This window comes from Rosa rugosa, chromosome 3 (genome assembly GCF_958449725.1).
Source record: "Rosa rugosa chromosome 3, drRosRugo1.1, whole genome shotgun sequence".
In the NCBI taxonomy this organism is placed as follows: domain Eukaryota; kingdom Viridiplantae; phylum Streptophyta; class Magnoliopsida; order Rosales; family Rosaceae; genus Rosa; species Rosa rugosa.
This window is the reverse complement of record NC_084822.1, coordinates 51,258,419-51,280,749: the sequence shown is the minus strand read 5'-3', so window position 1 is coordinate 51,280,749 and position 22,331 is coordinate 51,258,419. Positions and strand designations below refer to the sequence as shown.

The 22,331-nt window shown below is 38.9% G+C and overlaps 2 protein-coding genes and 1 long non-coding RNA gene across 4 annotated transcripts; 2 read left to right on the top strand and 1 right to left on the bottom strand.

The window, feature by feature from the left end:
• The first annotated feature begins 1,634 nt into the window (after positions 1-1,634).
• LOC133738072 (dof zinc finger protein DOF1.6) lies at positions 1,635-3,051 on the top strand. The gene has a single exon (XM_062165512.1). It carries the CDS (start codon positions 1,847-1,849, stop codon positions 2,678-2,680), a length of 834 nt encoding a protein of 277 aa, XP_062021496.1. The 5' UTR covers positions 1,635-1,846; the 3' UTR covers positions 2,681-3,051.
• Positions 3,052-4,850: 1,799 nt separating this feature from the next.
• Positions 4,851-7,494, top strand: LOC133737361 (uncharacterized). 2 transcript variants are annotated; one of them, XR_009859832.1, is made up of 9 exons: positions 4,851-5,083; positions 5,169-5,258; positions 5,366-5,458; positions 5,519-5,579; positions 5,694-5,761; positions 5,949-6,012; positions 6,763-6,876; positions 6,998-7,084; positions 7,181-7,494. It is a non-coding gene; the product is annotated as an uncharacterized LOC133737361 (long non-coding RNA). The 2 variants fall into 2 exon arrangements; XR_009859831.1 differs by having other exon boundaries at positions 4,853-5,258.
• A 2,955-nt stretch (positions 7,495-10,449) lies between these two features.
• Positions 10,450-13,919, bottom strand: LOC133741069 (lysine histidine transporter-like 8). Its single transcript, XM_062169000.1, has 5 exons — positions 13,036-13,919; positions 12,122-12,255; positions 11,592-12,019; positions 11,356-11,487; positions 10,450-11,153 (listed from the first exon to the last, which is right to left on the bottom strand). The coding sequence occupies exons 1-5, from the start codon at positions 13,416-13,418 to the stop codon at positions 10,665-10,667; spliced, it is 1,566 nt and encodes a 521-aa protein (XP_062024984.1). The 5' UTR covers positions 13,419-13,919; the 3' UTR covers positions 10,450-10,664.
• Positions 13,920-22,331: the final 8,412 nt, after the last annotated feature.

Below are 22,331 nucleotides of genomic sequence, written 5' to 3'. Positions count from 1 at the left end.
CCTTGGATGAAATTCATTACCGACCATTGTGCAAATCCATCCCAAATTGATCTGAAACCAATCCGGCCTCCCATCAATTTGAGAATCCCTTTCAAACACTCTATCCTCCACCCAGCCACACACCTCAGAGAAAAGACCAGTGCCATACGATCCATTGCCTGCCGCCGCCACGATCTGGTCACTAAACACCTTCCCGTCGCCGATAGCCGAGCACCCTTCACCAACGGCTGCGCCGCTGCTTGAGATAGATGAAAAAGGCTACACAGCCAAAAGCACCTGAACCAAGAGAAAAAGAAGAATCCTAGAGCCCCAGGAACCCGTCCGGCAACACCCACCACTCGTCAACGGGGCAGGAAGCCGCCATCAACGCGGGAGCGCCGCCAGACAGGCCTCAACGCCAGCCTCTGTCTTTCCAACCTAGACCTCTCTCGCCTGTTTTCTCGGAGCAGCAAAACCCTACCATTTTTCTTTGTTTCTTTAGAAGTTAGGAACGATCCGAATTTTATTTGTTTCTACGATCGATGGTAGAAATTGAAATTGAATAGAATATTTTTTTTAATTCTATAGAAGAAGAAGATTGGGTTATAGATGGTTGATGGCCCTATGACCACAAATCACTTCAATTTTTGAGCTTGATTTTGCATTTGATTTAACAAAGAAGTTAGAAAAAATAAACCGAGGTATCAAGTTGATTTGTTTTTTAAACTTTAAGTATCATTTTGATCACTTATGAAAGTTGGGTATCAAGTTGATTAGTTTTTAAAAATTTAGGTATCATTTTTATCACTTTTAAAAATTAAGTATTATTTTGTCCGATGTACGAAAATTTTAACCCTAGTGGTGATAAAAACTCCTACAATGACCGCAGAGCAGTATAAAACACATGTGGTACGATGGTATTACTATTACGTACAATGTAATCAGGGAGAGCGAGAAATCCGGCACAGATGAATGAAGCGGTGACAGACTGATCGACTGACGATTGGCTAGTGAGAATCTCTCCGAGCTAGCTAGGCCGAAATTTCACAGAAGTAGAGCAAGGTAGCCTAGAGTGGAAAAAAGGGAGAAAAGGACTGGACTTGAGCACGCAGCAGTGGGGCGGTGAGCAGTGACTGTCTTAGTAGTCATAGCTTGCTTCCCACGCTGCCCTGACACCCATCATATCGTCGCTTCTCTTAATGATTATCACCCACTGTTATTTTCCCGTAAAAATCCATAATTATTATTTGACTTCCATAGTTCCATGTTTTAAATCCATTTTTTATTTTGTTTTTCGTTACATGAAATCCTTAGAAACCTATTATTCTATTTATTTGTTGGTTCCCCTGCCCCCTAAAGAAAACAAACTGTGATCAGATAAACACAGGAATGTTACAAAAAAACACTAGCGTGTTCTCACCGAGGTTCAACCAAAACTGGTCTGATTTGTTTTCGACCAAGAGATCGAGTAAGGTTCACGCAAACCCCTACACCCGCCTACCCTACCCTACCCTAGCTAGTACCATCCAGCTACTATTTACTCATCACCGCGCAATTCCCACACCAATCACTTCTAACCACGTCAACACCCACAGTGAATTAACGGATAAGTACTACCAGCTAAAATTATTTACTGTTAAAATTTGGAGCTGATCGAGACACACGTCGCGCCACCGTGAATATCACCATCACCGTACACCACCGCTAACCTCCCTCCATCGCTCGCTCCCTCCCTCCCTCCTTAATTATTAAAAACCTCTCTCTCACTAGTCCCAAAGCATCCACAACCTTCCTCATTCCCACAAAACCAAACGGTCACACACTCTTCACACTCAACAAACTAAGCCTTGTGCTACAGAGCCACACGATGCCCACAACTCCTCCTGAAGTTTCCGAGATCAAACGGCCGAGACTAATCCAGAGCATGCCTGCTGCTTACCCACCCCCGTCCTCGGCCGACCCGCTTCCCTGCCCGCGCTGCAACTCCACCCAGACGAAGTTCTGCTACTACAACAACTACAACCTCGCTCAGCCCCGCCACTTCTGCAAGGGCTGCCGCCGCTACTGGACTCGTGGTGGGGCCCTCCGCAACGTCCCCGTCGGCGGCGGAACTCGCAACAAGAAACTCAAACTCTCTCACCGCGCCTCCTCCTCCAACTCCTCCAGCTCGCCTTCCTCTTCGTCCCTCACCCACGAGACCACCGCACCGAACAAACCCACTTCCGACTCCTCTGTGGAAAAGCCCGATTTGCCCTCCGACCAACAACAACTTCTCAACCTGAACGACAACGTTACGAGTGAAGGAGGGTTTTCGTTTCTGACGATGATGAACGCTCAGGAACAACAACCTGCGTTTTTGTCCCTTGGTGGGTACGGGTACGGGTCGGGGTTTGCCCATGGGTTCCAGCAAGGTTACGGGTACGGCGCCAGAGCCGCAGGGGTTGATTTTCCGACGGAGATGGTCGGTGCTTTTGCTGGTGTCTATGGTGTTCCTGGGGCTGCTGCTTCTTCCGGGTTTGACATCAACACGTGGCAGATGGCGGTTGCTGATCATGAAGGTCAAGGTGGTGGATTGGTTGATTGGCCGGAGGTTCAGATTCTCGATTCCGTGCCAGCTGTCAGTGGTGGTGGTGCTGTCAAGGAAGAAAAGGTGGCAGCTGATACCTCAACCGACCCTTGTCTTAATTTCCCTGCATTCTGAGCTTGGAACCGTATAGTAATTAGCCAGCAAAAATTAATCGATCCTTTTGGGTACTACTGGTTAGTAGATCAATTGCGGTTCTTAGTGAGGAATTTCAGAAGCAATTTTTGTATCTGGGCCACTCTGGTGCCTGGTTAATACTATAGATCATCACTACAAATATGGTACGTAGGTTTAGGTTACAAATGGTAGTTGGTTGAGATGCATCTGTTCGATCTGTTTCGATGGATCGACATCTTTGTGTTTCTCGGCCTTGCTTTGCTTGGGGATATATAGCAAACTGGCTTTGTTAATCTTTTGGGACTACCTAGCGTTTACTCTTGGACTCAAAAGTCTTGCTATGCTTACTGCAACATTTTTGTTTGTTTTGATTTTCATTTTATTGATTCAAATTAAGGCAAGTTATTAAATTGGAATGATCAGTGTTGGCAAAGATATGAGCTCGCTATTTATCAAAGATATGTGTAAATAGCTCCCAACAGAAACAACCACCGGAAGTGGTCTAGTGGTTATTGTCTAGTTGGATGTGCTCCCCAACTTAGGTTCGAACCCCGAAACTGTCAAAGTGGCACATGCACTGTTCTGTAATGTACAGTTGGAGCATTTCACATGCGCCGAATGAGGTTTATCTTGGACCTAGGAAGTCTTTGGGTTCCGCTTGACAAAGTCAAAAAAAAAAAAAAAAAAAACTCCCAACAGAAACCCACCAAGAAGAAAAATCAATTGTCCGGCCACAACAAATTAAATGGACATCATGTATCATTTTTGGGTAACTCGATATCATCGTTTTTGAGTAGCTCGAGCACTGTCGTTGATGCAACTTTGCGGAAGTTTCCTTCGCCTTCTTCCTAGAAAATTTCTGCAATCGGAATTACTTCCATTTCTTTTATTAGCAAATAAAAAATCTAAGAATACATTTGAAATAACGCGTTATTCACTGTAGTGCTAAAACATAGACCACTGACGACACACTACAAAGTGATCGATCGCACCCTTGGACGAGGGAGGGACATTGTCCTTATGTTTGGCAAAAAGCATAGAAATGATAAGACAATGTTTTCATTGGAATGCAGTTCCTCCTAGCTAGCTAGGCATGTAGCTATAAATATACCACTTCGATCACAACGTTTTAATATTCTCTGGTGTCAGACTATCACGTGACATTGTTATGCAGTGGTCCGAGTCAATAATATCACTCGAATTTGGTGAAGATTTTACAATAGTGAAAAGAAAAAGAAAAATTTAATTGAGAGACTAATCAGAATTAAGTACAAGTTATATATGAGTTTTTCTATTGGAACCTCCAAATTTACTCACTTGACCTCTATACTTTTTACACCTGTTATCAAATTTTCAAATACTAAATTTACTCACTAAACCTCACTAAACTTCCTCAAATAACCTCACTCATAAAATTTGCAAACAAATTATTATCTTTAAAATAAAAAATTTAGTCATTTCAATGATTTAATCACTCTATAAATCTTAACTAAATATACATTTCTTAATCAAACTTGAGTTTCAAAAATTAATGTCTAATCAATAAGAAAATGCCATGAACTATTCTGTTTTTTTTTTATAAATTTTTTTGTTTTCTATTTTAGCTGTGCAAAAAAAAAATGAAGAAATCATTTGTTTTTATTCTAAAAAAAAAAATCTTTTGTTTTTATTCTAAAAAAAAAAAAAATCATTTGTTTTTTAATGTTTATTTTTTTTTCTGTATTGTTTGTACCACATGATTAATTATTTAAATATTTTTAGTTTTTTTTAACTGCTAGTTTTTTTTATTTATTATTATTTTTTTTTTTACAAATATAATGGATTGACTTAGATTTAGGTCATAAATCATAAGAGGATTTTTTTTTCCCTCACCAATATGCGTTCAACATATATATCATATATTTTTATGTCACATGATCTTAATCATATTTTTAATTCTTATTCAATATATATGAATACTTTAATGAGTATGTAGTGAAATTGGAAAATAATAAGAAATACAATCTAATCTCTACTATTAGAAATGGAAGCGCCTGTTTTGGTGTCAACAGCTTCACCAAAAAGTGAACTCCCTATATTACCCGTTGTATATGAGAACAGTTAGACTTATATAAAAAATATCACGGAAGGGTAACAATGTAAACTACAGCAAACAATTGAGAAAATATAATACGGTATGATTAGATAAAAACCAAAATTTCCGCCAGTTCCGGCAGTTACCACGATCTCCTCGAAGAACGACTGCCAGGGCGCACGATTGGAAACTGAAGACGGACGTGGGAGATGATCGGAGGAGAGATGGCTTCATCACTATTCACCCCACTCTCAATCTACGGTTCATATAAAAGGAGAAAAGGGAAAGAGGAGCAGAGCAAATTCAAACCCAGAAAGAGGAAAAAATTGGTATCAAAATCGGTGATTTGGGTATCCTATTTCTGTTATGTTTGGTTTTCTATGTTACTCATTGGAATTAGATTACCGCTGTTAGGTATTGTGTGCAGAGTGGATTCTCAATCAAACCCAAAAGGCAGAGTAAAATAGGTGTAACTCGGGCGAAAGAGTGGCAGATTCAGTGGAGGTTATGCTTGATAATTGTTTCCAGATTTCAAATTTCATTTATTTGGGTTTTCGATTTCGATTGAGTTTCCATGTGTTAATCGTTGTCGTTGGGCAAATTTCAAACAGTGGGTGGTTACCAGAAGTTGCTCATGACCTCTTCGTGCAAATTATGCTTCCAAAAAATTAATCCATGAGGCAGGGGCTCTCGACACAATTCCTGTAAGCTCTTTGTTACCGTTACCTCTTTGTTACCGCTTGACTTTCTTTCAATTTTTGCAGGTAAATGTATGGGAGAATTCTAGACATTGTGAAAGTTGGTTTCCTCTAATATTAGTTGCAGGTAGTGTTTCTGTCTCCTATGTTCTTTTTCCTTCAATTAATCAATTGGTCTGCAATTTAGGGGGAAGCAGGTGCTTCAATCTCATTGTTTTTTTTTTTTTTTTTTTGGTATCAGGTAGAGAAGGTACTGTTTGATTGAGAATCTGCAGTAAATTGGTTTTGCTGAATAAGGAACTAACATACGTAAGTAGTAAACTCTTTTTCACTTGCCTTGAATCATGCTTTTAAGGCCTCTGTGTATGTTGTTATTGTTACACTAGGAAGAATGGGAATTGGTTGTCTTTCTACCATCGCTCTTTGGGGTTATGGTACCTATACTTCTGTGCATTAAAATTCTTCTGTTGAATATAGTTAATTTTGGTTTGTGTAGAAAGAGAACTCATAGGGGTAGAACTGAAAGCAGATCGATAAGGACCTGTTGATCCATATTCAAGGTATGCTTTTGTTTTGGGGTTTGTGGACCCATATATGGGTTTCTTTTTTGTTCTTTTTCTTTTTTTCCTTCTCTTTTCTTTTTCTGATGCTTCAATAATCATGAGTTACTTGCACCATGTACATATGAATGCCAGATTGGAAGTAGATGAATTGTATAAAATAATTAAGATATTTACGAATTGTATATATAAAGTTTCATTGTCCAATTTCCTGTGTCCAGAGAAGGTAGTTTAGTTAAAGGAAAATAAACATAAATCTTGCTTAAGGGGGTTTTGTTTTGAGTCTCTCTGTGTTAGATTGTGTGATCTTTATTCAATAGCAATGCTATCAAACTATTGCTATAAAGCTGGAGGTCCAGACTTGAAAAGTTTCATTGTCCAATTTCCTGTGTCCAGAGAAGGTAGTTTAGTTAAAGGAAAATAAAGATAAATCTTGCTTAAGAGGGTTTTGTTTTGAGTCTCTCTGTGTTAGACTGTGTCATCTTTATTCAATAGCAATGCTATCAAACTAGCTAAAGTTTAAGTTCATCAAAAATTAATGTTTTTAATAATTAAGATTTTTACTAATTTTTTAAATCGCAGAATCCTTATTTACCATTATTCTGTTGAAGATTAACATTAATTGTTGTTCTTTCTTTGATTGTGCAAAGTTATTTGATTGTTAACTTATTTCTTTGGGTCTTTAAACAGGTAAAACACTTTTTTTCCTGATGGTTCAGTTTGTTTGCCTTTATTTTGTTCACAATATAGGTGCAGGAAAGCAAGGGTAGGTGCACGAAACAAACCATAGAGTTGAGGGAAACCAATCACAGAGGTCAACAACATCAATAACATTAGTTTGGTCGCAAAGAAACAATCACAGAGGTGAAGGAAAAAAGAAAAGTTATTTCTATGGTTCTGTACACAGATAAAGAAAGTGAATCCAACCAGAATACACACTGGTGTTTCTACCACTTACTATCTTCATGTTTTTCTTTTAACACAGGTTCAAGCTCATCAGTTCTTTACGTGAATCCGACCAGAAAAAAATTTATTTCTTTCTCTCTACACAGGGTTTCTTGGTGGCTCACAGGTGAGAAACAAATTCGGAATTAAAAAAAAAAAAAAAAGGTACTCCTTATAGCTTTGTGGTTCTCCATACTGACTTTATATTGTTCTTTCCATCTAGGTTCCGTGGGAGAATTACACATAAATATTGCTTAGAAGATGCATAACTGCGCAGTCATTTAAGGAGGCATAGATGCAGCGCAGGTTAATTATCTTCGATCTTCAAATAGAGTTCAAGATGATGTGATGTTATGTGCTGTGAAAGTTTAGAGGAATCTACTAGATTCAATGACAGATATGGATAGTGTCATGTTGTGAAGAATGACTTATGTTTCATTCATTGCAAGAAAGCATGAATTTGAAAAATGTACAAAAAATTGCAATCGATGATTGCACACTATATATGCAGTGGCAACAACAAGGAGCTTTCAAAAATATGGAGCGTTTAAATGTTACTTTTAGAAGAGAGTTTTTCCACCAAATCCTAACAATGGGTTTAACTTGGTCGGCATATTGAAATTGAGTGGGATTACTGAATTTGTATTAGCAAATGAATTTCCCTATTTAGGGAATAAGCTTGGGAAAATTAATATAATTTACATTAAAAAAATGTAAACAAGCCTCACTGCTAAAAAAATTAATATAATTTATTATATTTTTATAGGGTCAAGCATGAGAGAAATGGAACAAAGGGAGCGTGCACGTGCTAGCCATCGAGAATGGCGACAACCTATGAATTCTACACAATAGAGAACACAAAGCCTGACGGCAAAGAAATGAGATGCCCCAGAAACACAATTTGATCCCTTCAATTGAAAAAGTTGAGATACTGAAATTAATGCATCAAATACCAGAAAAACTATGCAAGAAATTAAAGAAATAAAGAAAACGATAATCCAAATGATGGTGCAGAACACCACAAAGAGTGTGGTGGGAGAAATTGATATGCAACACATAAATTATATTGCACTCATGAGTAGCATTTCAAACATGCGTAGCAAGAGAGGAAGGAAAATACATACGCGCATCGTCTGTGTTTATTCACAAACACGTGCATGCAAACAATATTAATTGGGCTCGATGGGTTCCGTCGTGCATATTGGTTCTATATAGATGCATATTGGTCATTCTATGTAGGCACTGATGCCCTATGCATCTATATATAAAGGTGCCGCACATTATCGTGCACTGATGCACATTATCGTGTATAGAATGACCAATATGCATCTATATAGGCTCGATGGGTTCTATACACGATAATATTGTTTGTAGCTAATCAAAATGATACAAACAATGGTGATCACATAGCGGTCAATGAAGGTAAGAAAGGCTCATTTGAAGGCGGGGAAGGGGTGTTCACAACAAATGTTGTTTATAAAGAGATTTTGCTTCCTTCAAGTTACGTGATCCAATAATTGGAGCAAAGGTGTTGCAGTAAAGGAATTATCTAACTTCATGGTATGTACTTCACTTAGTAGATCCATTTCACTTTGTACTAAAAAACCAAACACACTATCTTATGTTTTGTTATTTTTTTTCTATTTTTTAAATAATTTTCTGTTCTTCTTTGTACTCTCAATTTGTAGTTTGGGCAATGACTGATGACAAATGGGTGGCTGAGATGGAGTTGATTGGAGCATGTGGACTTTACTTTATTGAACAAATGTATATAAGCACTTTGTGGAAGTTTCTTTTTAAAAAGTACGTTTCTAATAGTAGAGATTTGTATATATCGGTGCATGTTTTATGTTTGTTACTAATGGATTGCTAAAGACATATACAATATTTTATAATATCTGTACACGAAAAATAGGAGTTAGGTAATATGCAACACAGAAATTATATTGCACTCATGAGTAACATTTCAGACATGTGTAGCAAGAGAGGAAGGACAATACGCACGCGCGAGCGCGGCCCTTCCGCACGCGCAACGCGCGTGCATGAAGGCTAGTATTATTGAATTGGAAAGTCTACATAAAATAAATATAATATTTTTTGGTATAATTATTGTCCTTAATAGTCATTTTATAGTAGGTTATATATGTCATTTAATAATTCATAATAGAGTGAGGTCAAGTGAGCAGATTTGGAGGTCCCAATAAAAACTCTCGTTATATATATATAAGCCAATGACATCAATCCGGACCAATTTTTACTTGTTCGTGTTCTGGAACTAAAAAAGGTCTTTTAAAATTGAAACTTGATTTTACAGCAAATTCATTGATTAAGTTCAATAAATAATACATTTGCTTTGCGCATGTTTTTCTATCAAATGATTTTAGTTTCTGTTCAAATTCTAGGCGATTACTAATAAGAAGGATACTATGAATCTTATTTATCAAAAAAATTTCTATATAATTTTTTTTAGAAATTTCATTTTTAATTGAGAGTGAAAACCATTTTTTGATTCGTCCGCGATAGGGTCCATTTAAGAAAGGATCGTATATTTTTGGTACACGTATACCATGGTCCTATACTCCTATATATCATAATGGGAGAATTCCACAAATAATCACTCAACTATGACTCATTCGACACTTTGGTCATTCAAGTTTCAAATATATCACTTTAGTCACTCAAGTATTACACTGTCATTCACAAAAGTCACCCAAGGGGCATTTTTTCTCACAACAAAGTGACTTTTGTGAATGACAGTGCAATACTTGAGTGACCAAAGTGATATATTTGAAACTTGAGTGACCAAAGTGTTCAATGAGTCATAGTTGAGTGACCAAAGTGACTATTCTCCCTATCATAATTGCTTCTTTCTGTTTCATATGGGCCTTTCAACATCTGTAGTAGCAAGCCCACGCACAATATCAAAATCAGCCCAAACAGTAACCCAGTAAACACCCCACTAAAGAAAAACTGATACAGATCGAAGACAACCCATCTAGGGTTGGAACTAAGAACAGGTAACATTTAACTTTGAAATGCCATGATCTTCTTCTGTTTTTCGGATACAGGCAGGATTTTTTCTTTTTATTTTCTTTGGTACAATGGGGGCAACAAGGCCCAAAACAAAACTCGAGACTAGTCAGCCTCAGCTGAGTAAAAAACTTTAAGCGGCTAGGAATGCCATGAATGTCATCAAGCATGGCTTGAAGGATAAAGTTACGTAGGAGCAGAAGGACATGCACCTACACAGCCCTAACTCATGATCAGGCTCTAGCTAATTAAGTACCTCATACCTGTGTATGCTTCTTAGTTTTTTGTTTTTTGTTTTTCTTTTTGCCATTGAAAGTTCAGACCTTTAGTTTCTGTCATGATCAACTGGTCAATTCTCAGTTGGATTTAAATTGTATCTAATTTGAATGTAATGCATGTATTTATACTCTTAATTCTCATGATGCGTAATTTTTTGTTGGTTTTGTACAAAGATATACCATGTTTAATTATAGAGGTCATTATCAAAATCAAATTATAGGTGATCCTAATATCCCAGATAGAACCTCATGCAAGCCTCTATTACAGTTTTAACCATAAACAACATATATGCACGTACAACTAAGACATTTAAGTTTGAAGAAACACATATAGTAAATATTGTAACAAATATTGCAGAATTCTTTAACAGGGAGAACTGAAACGTCTGTCAACTAAGATCAGCTAGGCGGCTTGAAGAACTTCAATTTAAGTCCACTGTTGACCATACTCCAGATGCCTCCAATTGAAAAGGCCAAACTAAAGGCAATCCCCAACCAGCCCAAGATCCAATTGAAATACCAATTAAAGCTGTACTTTGTGGGCTTTTTTATGAGAACCCACATGAAGCAAGGGTAAGCAAATGTGACTGGAAGGGTCAGTCCTCCCAATAGTCCAGCAAGACTAGACAGGAAGGGGAGTGCCACACCTATGAAGAAGGAGATGAAGCCATAGAAGACTCGAAAACCAGACCGTACCCAGATTGAACAGGGGCGGTTGGTACGACTAGTGTAACCAGCTTCAAAACTATCGAATACGGGCATAGAGTATATCTGAAAACTGCTCAAACAATTGAAAACAACTAGTAGGAAACTCATTGCAAGTAGCCCTCTGGGGATGTCATGACTGTGGAACGCGTATAATGCATTCAGTATCCCTCCAGAAGGCATCTGCAGCAATACAAAACACTAATCAATAAATTTGTAAAGATGAAAAATCTACAAGACTACAAAGGTTCAGGAAGTACACTATTATGTGTAACATATACTTGGGCACATATTGTAGGTATCACATTTTTGTATGTACAATGTTGTCATTCAAATGTACATAATCAAACAGCCTGGGTATTTCAAGGGTAGCCAGAAAACTTACAAGGTTTCCATAAGCCCAGAAGCCTCCAATCGCAACAGGGAACACACACATGGCAATGAAGAAATAGGCAACCTTTGCACCTTTCCACATGGGTACATGAGCTGGGTGCTTAAAGGTTGATGGCATTGTTGCCTAAACAATTAAACAAGGTAAATGAAATCCTTTTAGATAAGAAAATGAGCAAACTACTAGTTACATGTAGAATTTAACAAGACAGTAAATGGGTGTATATATACCTGAATCTCTAGAACTAAATTGTGGCCTCTGAATGCAAAGGCTATAATACCAAGTGCGTTCAAGGCTGCAAAGAGGGAAGCAGAGAAAGATGGCAATGGAAGCGGTTCATAAGAAATTGTGGGTGGCCTTGGTTGGCTTACAGAGAGGACCCAAACCATTGTGGAGTAAGTGATGGCTGTGACAGCTCCTACTAATGAAAGTCCAGCTATTGAATTGAGGTTTGGAAGCTGAGACAGAACGATACACAAGGAAGTGAATACTAGGTACCACTCCACTGTTGTTAGGGGATTTGATGAACAGAGAGGCCCGCAAACAATCTGGAAAAATAGTTTCATGGTCTCTCCTCCTATGAGAATCAAAGCTGTTGCAGTTCCTGCTGATAGGTAAACAGTTGGAAACAGAGCAAGCCAAACACCCAATCTTTCCCCTGCAAAACAGGAAATACATATACATGCCAATATGCCATGGAATTAAGCACTTGTTCATTAGTTAAGATCAAGCATTGCAACCACTGAATTTAAGTACTTACCAAAGGCTGCTTGAGCAAGCTCCACATATCTGTTGTACCTCTTTCCGGGAACAGCTTCATGTAGCTGAACTAGAATCCACAATGTGTATAGTTGCCAAAAGTAGGCTATGGTTAAGGAAAGCGTTCCCCAACTCCTGTAAAACAATAATCCAAGACAAGAACAACCAAGTCAATTCATTTTAACCACTTCAAATCTTTACCCAGTGGTTTTGATTTATCCTAATTTCAGTTACTTCAAAACTTTGAATATCTAAGTGGATTCAACCTTTTACGCTATAATGTTGACCAGAAATTGTGGAACATAATTGAACTGAATTGACTATCATAAGTTTTTACATAAAACAAAAATTAAAAGTGAGCTAGCAAAGCCTATATAAATCACTTTCTTTATAATTAATAGGATACAATTTGGAGCCACTGTTTAAAAAACACAGGGAATAATGTAACAAAGGTATAAAGGTGTCCTCTGTGTTAAAGAAGGTGAAGAATTATGAATGGCCCCAGTAAGAGATATTTCCACAATCTGTATTGAACTTCTGGAAAAGCAAAAGATAAAGTGACGAAATGACTTTCCCTCAAGGATGTTCTGTATGTCTTTTAAAACATGAAACCTATTCATATATAATTATTAGGAATGTATGATCATATTTAACAAATGCTACCACTTTATCCCTTTAGACTGGGTCATCCATAAACTTTAGTCATAATCCTCTCACCAGCAGCATGTGAGGGACGGACAGATCACACAAAGACTAAGACGTTGAAAGAGTGACGACCCCATCACAGTCATTAGCATTCAATCATAATCAAGCACAAAACGCCAACAATTGGGTAGCATTAATTTGAAAACTGCATAATTTGCTCAATGTAAAAAATGAAAATCAGAACAGGGTAAAGAGATTAATTGAAATTACCAGCCAAGAAAAGAGAAGGCAACGGGAAGAACCAAGGCCTGGAATCCAACACCGGCATTGAGGTTGTGAAACGCAGCGTAGTGAGCGTTTCCATTGCGAGACTCGGTGATGGGAAGCCAAGCGTCCTGAGGGTTGAGCTTGGTGAGGTGGCCCATCTCCTCCAAATAACCCTTCATGTTGATGAGAACCCTCTTCATTGGAGTCCCAATGGGGCTCAAGAACCTAGGAGATATGAACGACGTCGGAGTCCACGCCGACGACTTAGCCTCCTTGGACGGCGGCCTAGGCGACCTCTGTCCGGAGGGTGTCTGTATCTCCGGCGTGGACACTCCACGTGGCGTCGCCGGAATCGAGATGAGCTCTGTCTCCGGCCTCTCGTCCATTTTGCTGTATGTTCTTCTCCTCTAACTAGCTAGCTAGCCAGAGCTTAACTACAGAGAGACTTCTGTGACTAGTTGTGTCGCTCACACTCACACTCACACTCACACACAAGTTGTGTTGTGTGTTTGTGTGTAGCTTTATAAATAATAGAGGTGAGTGAAGATCGAAGTATGGGAAGGGCGGAGTGGCCGGTGACTGTGGTAGTGTGGTGTATATAAATATATATATATATAAAATCTTATATAATGGTGTATAAATGGTGATGGAATTGGAACTTGGAGGTAGCTGTTTGTTTCTCTCTGGTTTTTGGTTTCAGGAGCGAGTGTGTCGGAGCAGATAGCTAGCTAGGGTCAGTGAGTAATCATAGCCCTGGCAATGGGGCCTTTGGGTGAGTGAGTGTAAATGAGTGAGTGAGATTGATGAGGCGATCGAATATGAACAAGGATGTGAGTTTGAGCATAAAAGTCTGAATAGTTTCTTATGCTCTCGTGTAACGTACCTTATGGTGGACCAACGTACCCTCCTCACAGCCTCAGTCACTGGCTCACTGTACGTATAACGTGTATTGGGAAAAAATTTCAAAACACCGATACGCACTCATCTACGTTAACAAAAATCGACGATATGCATTTATATCAACAAAACTATTGACGGTCAGATAACCGATGGCGATTGAGAGGGCCAAACTAGCCTCCACACACAGTGCGCGCAGGGCGCAGGCTCCACGGGTTTGGATGGAGGGTGGCGTCCGTTAGGTCAAACAGTCAAGCTTGGTGAAGTGGAGATGGGGTCCTACAAACCCTGGGACTCCCGGAATTTGCGGTTCTTGAGGCACGCGACGTGAAGAGCGTGGAGATGGGAAATGATGAGACATTATTGTAGCTCATTGTGTTGGCGTGTGGACAAGCTTTTCGAGTCCTACTCTACTCTCCACAAGTTACCAGGCCCTAAACAAGGAAGCATGGTGACAGTTACGAACTATACTTTGTTTTCAAAAAGAAAAAGAAAAAGAAAAAGAAAAAGAAAAAGAAAAAGAAAATCTACTGCTAGCATCAAAGACTCAAACTTACAAATGTCCTGGATAGTACTAAGTTGATCGTAGCAAGTTACATCAATTTTGAGCGGTGGAAATGGCGAGCATGGGCGCTGAAGGCGACCTTGGATCCCCTAATATCAGATTAGGAGTGGCAAACGCGCGCGTGGGGGTTGGGGTTGATGGTCCAGGTAGGGCCAGGTGGTGGTGGTGGTAACTGGTAACTTTGAAAAAAGTGGTGAAAAAACAAAGAGAGAAACAGAATCACGTGCTTCCGTCTCGCGTTCGCTGCTGGCTAGTGCGGACCTGCTCTGATTATTTTTCAACTATTTATTTGTTTATACTCTGTAAGTATGGTAAGTCGTAAAAGTGCTCCATGGTTTGCTTGGAAAGTTGACTCAATACATTCACTGTCACGCATTGCCATGTATATTTACTTCTGTAGAAACGCATGGCATTCAAAACGGCTCGAGCATTAATCCAGCAAATGCATGCTTCTAAGTTCTAATTATTCGCAATGATTCTTAATATATTCACTGTGAATTAGCTAGCCCCAGCCATAGAAGCGGCAATGGGCCAGAGATCGATCGAGTCCGTTATCTCCAGCCGAAAGCATAGTGTTTGCCTCGCCGTCAACTTTTTCCTTTGGCTCTAAACTACTTAAATTATGCTTTATGGAGAATAATCGAGGATTAATATAGGGGGAAAAGAAACGAAGAAACCTATTATATAAACAACTTGATCCTTGATGAACAAATTGAGTGCTACGAGATTGTCTTAACGGGAATACCTAGCAAGTTGCCGCAGATCAAGAAGATAATGTCTTGGGCCAAAAATGGCTGGTTAAGCGGTTGAGGCGAGAGGATCAAGACATGGGCTTAATAAGATGTCCTCTTGAGGGCATCAGACCCATGGTGGACAATGCGCAACGAGTGTGGCCCAAGAGAAGGCTTATACTTTTTTTTTTTTTTGTCAACTAGAAGGCTTATAGCCTTATACTTTACCAAGTTAAAACCAGGGCCCGTCTTGAATTTTCAGAGACCCAGGAGCGAAAATCTAAATGAAACCTATTAACTACAGGATTTAAAAATATATAAATATATTAGAAATAATTGATAAAAATGAACAAAACAAAAATAAAAATAAAGAAAGAGAGTCCTTGAGGTTTGAATCCGGGTCTTGGCAACTAAAAAAAGCGCATCTTAATAACCAACTACGCAACTTTGCAGTTCGCACTAAAGTAAACATTTGACATTTTTATGAGATCAGAGCCGCCCTTGGTTAACTCTCCCGGCAAGCTCACAATGGCAAACATAAAATAAGTATTGGCCAGCTGCTCCAGAGCATTACAGGAATTTATAAGCTGTGCGAGTGTGTGCACCAAAAATTCCATTTTGGCATGCATGTATTTGCTGTTTGATGACCGAGTTGAACATTATTTCATCGTCATTTAAGGCGGGATATATAGCCTTACAGCCCTTACTCTATAAGTAGCAATTGGCTATTGTTCTTCTTATAGCCAAATTAGAAAGTGCCATCATCGATCATGACCCTCAATCCTGCCCTAGATCTATAGTTGAGTAATTACGACTTGATTAAATTAGAGTAATTAATTAAGGGCATGCAGATTAAGTGACACCACAGCTGACAAGTACCTAGCGATTAACATAATTAATGGGAGAGGCTCTAATGAGGACTCAATGAGGATTTTCAAAATCAACGTACGGTTGAATGAGTGGTCCCAATTTTTGTTGATATATTAATTCTACAACATATATGTTATCCAACCGTTGATTTAAAAGTCCTCATTAGAGTCTCACCCACCACGTAGAATAGTTTGGAAACAAGTCCCTGATTCTCTCCAATCAACTCAATCACATCCTGGATCAATTACTAGCATATTTTGCAAAAGCCGTAACATATACAATAATATTTGGGTGGTGTTATTCACACACTCATTTCTCTATTCACACACCCCCTTTATTTTTTAATACTTTAATTCAATTCTTTTTTACAAATTACCCTAACTACCTTTCTTGCAATTCTGGTTCTTTTTCTTTTTTCTATTTGGCAAGTCAATCATGAATCAAACATCAATACATCATTATACAATAAATCAAATTTTTTTTACCTATAAATGAAGGAAAAATAATACATTCATTAAGTGGAATGACATGTATTATTAGATAAGGAATATGCTTCCTAGGTAATTACGTTTATCTAACTAAATCTAAATTGCAAAGTTTGTCTTGAGCCTTGCATAATACATTCTTATTATTTATCAGGCCCGGCCCTGGCCCAGGGCAGGCAGGGCAACAGCCCAGGGCCCAAAATTTTGCAGTAGATGGATAATAAAAAAAATTGTTTGAGAGGCTAATAGTACATCAAAAATGCAAAAGTTGTCTATTTTTTTTTTATATGTGTCATTATGGGCCCAATTTTTTTTCATCAATATGAAATATTTTTGATTTTTTTTTTTATATAAAGGGCCCAATTTTATTTTTCGCCCCAGGCCTTGAATTTCCCAGGACCGGCCCTGTTATTTATGGGTGAGTGTTCTTTCAATACAGTTATCTAAAATACATTAGATTACGAGTTCATACCATTGATTATGCGTGTGTCTACATTTGTCTAGTCCCTCAGGTAAGTCTTATTCAAACAATTAATTTTGAACTATACTCCTTTTTTTTTTTTTACCTACAAATTTCTCAAATTTGCAGACTACGTTAGGCTAGACTACGTTTGAAAATGGCTTATTGCCAATCTATAAGAGACGAGAAACTCTAGTAAGCTAGGTGCAATATTGGAACCCGAGACAACAAGGGAGTGAAGTATGCATCTTACCCCTCCTACTTTGTATGAGGACAAACTTTGCAATTTAGATTCAGTTGGATGAATGTAATTACCTAAGAAGCATATTTCTCGTCTAATAATACAGGTCATTCCACTTAATGAACGTATTATTTTTCCTTCATTTATCGGTAAAAGAAAATTGATTTATTGCATAATGATGTTTTTCATGATTGACTTGCCAAATAGAAAAAAAAAAAAGAAAAAAAAAAAAAAAGGTTTTTGTCCATTTACCTCATTTTTAGAAATTTGTTTCCCACTTACCCCATTAAGTTTTTTTAATTCACTCTTACCCAAAACACTCTAAGGACTTCCCTAATACCCCATTAAGATTTTTGTATTTTGTTTTTAATTTTTTTTTAATACCATTTTACCCTCACCCCTTTGTTACTTAGAGAGAGAGAGAGAGAAACCATAGGAGATTTCGCCGGAGCCCGGTCACCGACCACCAGAGTCCGGCCAACTTTCGCCTGATTCCGGTCACCGGCCGCCGCCCACCGGAAATGTTTTTTTGCCCCCCAATAGACGTCTATTGCCCCAATAGTTTATTGCCCCCTAATAGACGTCTATTACCCCCCAATAGACCACTATCAGCCATGTATTGCCCCCCAATAGACGTCTATCCCCAATAAGACTTTCAGTCGCTAGAATAAGAACTAATCTCCCTAAATTTAGACAAATAAAACTTTGATTACAGAAAAAAAACAAGGAGACTAAATCAATTCAAAATGTCTATTGCCCCCCAATGGACGTCTATTGCACCCCAATAGACATTCAAAACATTTTTTTTTTCCTTTCCTTCTGTCCCATTACTAAAAAAAAAAAAAAAAAAGATTTGGGCACCCAAGTCCTCCTCTCTTCTTTCCGGTTGCAGATCCATAACCTAGCACCACAACCTACCTCTGTTCGTCGGGTTTCGGCCCACGGTGGGAAGCGTGCACAACGCTATTGTCGACAACAAGAAGCTCGTCGACGTGGTTAAGAGAACGATATACTCGAAGCAAACAATGTCGTCAGGGAAGAGATCAGAGTTATGGAGGTCGGCGTCACAGACGTTGAATGCGCGGCAGAGATGGAGGAAGACGAATGAAATCAACGGCCGAATCACTCCGTATTCCGCGATTTTGAGGCAGTTTTCGGATTTGTTTTTGGCGAGGAGCCTGATCTCCATCGCCGCTTGCTTCTGCTCTTCAATCGAATCGGACTCAAGGACGCCGACCAACTAACGTATCAAATCGTCGGAGTTGTCCAAAGCGCAGGCAATCACAAGCCGCCGGCTCTGAGACGATGCCTTTTGGAACTCGCCGGATCTGTCACTGTTGGAGCTGGAGATCGGAGGAAGACAAGAGCGAAATCGAGAGAGAGAGAGAGCCGGATCTGTCACTGTTGGAGATAGATCGGAGTTGGGGTGGGGAGGGAGAGAGAGAGAGAGAGAGAGGGGGGGGTCGGAGGGAGGAGAGAGATAGAGAGTGGCATGACGTAGTTTGTTAACTAAATTAAGGGAAAAACGGTCATTTGACGTTAAATTGGGTTAGTGGGAATAAAAATCTGTTGCTGGGGTAAGTGGGATAATTTTAGCTCATTTTAGTGCTATTGGTCAAGGACCAAAAAAAAAAAAAAGAATTACAAGGGATGGTAGTTAGGGTAATTTGTAAAAAAGAATTGAATTAAAGTAATAGAAAAATAGAAAGAGTGTGTGAATAGCACCGCCCTAATATTTTATATTTAATCCGATAATTTTTCTTCATTTTGCATCGGTTGCACCTAGTTCTCATATTATTTACTTGCGTCTCTGCCCTAGGAGACAAACTATGCATTTTGAATGACTTTTAGGGCAAATTTCACTGAAGATCATTGACAACAACATAACAAGATCATAAGCATTTCACAGTTTATGAGCGAACCATGTTGAAGTCGTCAACTTGCAAGTTATATTACATTTATTTTTCCAAATGACCATAAAAAATTTGTCAAGATGGCCGGGTTGATCTATGGGGACGACTGGTTCCTCTTACAGTATCATACATAGAGTACGTACGTAGTAGCTATGGTTAAGTGCATATGTAAGTATATGACCAAAACAAAAGGTACATATTATAAGGGATTAATTTCGGTTTACCCCCCTGAGGTTTGGGGGTGTCATCATTTCACCCCATGTACTTTCAATTTTGAATTTTTACCCCCTAAACTTTCCAATTTCAATCAGCCGTGTCCAATTTCTACTATTCCGTCCAAATTGGACGTTAAGTTTGACTTTTGAGGGCTAAAATGGTCATTTCAACATAAAAAAAATTTTAAAAATAAAAATTAAAAAAAAATTCTGTTTTTAGTTTTTTTTTTTTTTTTTTACTTTTTATTATTATTATTTTGTCTTCAACCTATACACCACAAGTTACAATAGGGTTATAAAAACAAAAAAAATACTCTCGGTGGTTGAAAGCCGCTCGCTAGTCTACGATATTTGTGATATATCTCTGATAAAGTAAAGAATTTTAGGATATATCCCCAATAAAGTGAAGAAATATTTGTAAAAAATAATTTTACACTTTATCTGTAAATAAATATCTGTATATCCCCAATAAAGTGAAGAAATATCGGTGTAAAATCATTTTTGGTCTATGATATTTGTGATATATCTCCAATAAATTGAAGAATTTTATGATATATCCCCAATAAAGTGAAGAAATATATGTAAAAAATGATTTTATGTTGAATGAATATTGATTTAGTGTGCCTTATCAAACTAGGAGTAGCAATAGGAGAGAAGGTTCTAGATTTCCCAATCCTACACGGATTGGTATTCCTTGTAACATTAGAACTAGTACTTTGTAATCCCTATATATAGGGCTCCTATTCTCAATAATAATACACACATCTCTCTCATCAATCTCTCTCAATACCAATATACTTAAACACGTTATCAGCACGACTCTAGCCACAAAAACCGAAACCAACTATTCTGCCTACCTGTGTGCCTACTGCCCCAGCAGCCCCTAGCCCGAGCTAGCCAAGCCTTTGCTGCAGCCTGCTCCTTGCGCGCCCAGCGCTACGCGCCCCTGCGTCTGCAGCCCCGCGTCGCTGCACTGCTGCTCCTACAGCTCTGCCGCACATCTGCTGTCCCTGCAGCACCTACGCGCCCCTGCGCACGCATCCCTACTGCCCCTGCAGCACCAACGCACACCGACTGCACCTTTCCCCTTTCCTGTGCACGTCCGTCTGTTTGCAGGCTCCGAAACATCTAGTTCGGAACCTCGGATCAAAATATTTTCTTCATCAAAGTTGTTCATCTCTGTCTCTTCCATCTGACCTCCGAATTTCAGCCTTATCGGAGTTATTTTGAGACCAGTACAACAATCAAAGTAAAAACTGTTCAGAAGAGAATTTGCTCCGAATTTCAACAAGATTGACCTTATAAACATTCTCTGCATGCCTCTACTCGGATTGCTTCATCACGCCTACATCGACACGCGCGTGATCCAAATACAAGTAAGTATTCAAGAGTAAGTTTTGAAGTTCCTATAATTCAAATATTTCTTCTTTTCTCGGGGACTTGAAAACCTCCCTTCTTCTACATCCCACCTTTCTTATAACGTGGGTTCGATCATTGAAAAGCGGAATCGTGGGGATTCACGTAATTAACGAACTAAGAGCGTTCGTAAGACTTCGGACTAAGAGCGTCCGTAAGCATCGATTTACGACCATACAAACATCATTGTTTCGGTCTAATCCAATTATTCTTGGAAATCGATTTCTTGGTAGCATAGCTCGGAAATCTTCTTTATATTAGTTTTTGTGGAAGCATTGACTCCGAAACTAACTTGTTCTTGTTTCATCTTTCAGGATGTCAAAGATGAACAAACTCGATTTTGTTTCATTGGATTATGCAGGCAAAAAGTACTTAATTTGGGTCACTGATGTCGAGGTCCACCTTATTGCCCGTGATTTATTACATACAATCCAAGAGCTTTGTCCTATAGAAACAGCTCCAGACCCTCAAACTGAGAAAGATAATTCCAAGGCACTTGCCTTCATGAAACGTCACATGGATAATGACCTACAGTTTGAGTTCATAAATGAGGATAGCGCCATAAAGCTTTGGCATGCGCTTCGCGAACGATATGGCAATGTTCGTGACTCCATACTTTCGAATACAGAAGCAGAATGGAAAGATCTTCGCTTCTCTGAATTTGACACTGTCATGCAATTTTATTCGGAAGCTCTCAGCATCAGAGCAATTATGCGTCTCTGTGGAAAAACAATCACAGAAGACCAATTGATTGAGAAAACCCTCAATACCTTCCCCGTCTATGCTATGAGGTCCTCTGACTTACTCCGGACTCATGTAAATGCAAGACGGATCACAAGTTTTCAACAGCTTATTGAAGCTATGGCCACTACTGAAAGACATGGCAATGAACTTGTGCAAAGAAGATTTGATAGGCGTCAAGATAGCTATCAAGAGCATCGTCCTATAGCTACAGAAAGTCGCCATCGACGTCATGATCCATACGATCGAAATGCTCAAGAAGGTAATCGCTCAAGGCGAAAATCCCACGACCGTAGGAGGCGTGATTTTGAGGGACATAGGGTTGGAAACCATGGAGCCAACGTTGGCCATGGGCACCACTTTCCAACGCCACCAGTCCTAGGGACTATGGATATTGCGCCAATGAGCCTCAATCAAGGGAGAATCCTCTTTATGGTGTCTATTTCTGATATGGAACGTCTGATCAATGGACCTGAATTTGCAAAATACCTACGGAGGTAGTCGCATCATGTTGATCAAGACTTCGAGTTCACAAAGACTTTAAATCTGGCGATGAAGACAAAATGCCGCAAATTTTTATAGTCTTTATTATTTCCAAGAATCATGTAATGGCAATTATGCCTTAAATCAATAAAATGACTTATTGTATTAACTCTTTCCCTCTAGGCGTACTCAAGAGTAATTGTGATGTCTAGGCAAGGTTTGATATGAGAGAACGGTTTTAAAAGTGAGCAACGCTCCACCAAAATCTCGCCTTACCTTACC

Coding starts and splice junctions, on each gene's coding strand:
- LOC133738072 (XM_062165512.1), top strand. CDS start 1,847: ATGCCCACAACTCCTCCTGAAGTTTCCGAGATCAAACGGCCGAGACTA.
- LOC133741069 (XM_062169000.1), bottom strand. CDS start 13,418: ATGGACGAGAGGCCGGAGACAGAGCTCATCTCGATTCCGGCGACGCCA. Junction 12,256..13,035: donor GCCTTCTCTTTTCTTGGCTG/GTAATTTCAATT, acceptor ATTGTTTTACAG/GAGTTGGGGAACGCTTTCCT. Junction 12,020..12,121: donor GCTTGCTCAAGCAGCCTTTG/GTAAGTACTTAA, acceptor CCTGTTTTGCAG/GGGAAAGATTGGGTGTTTGG.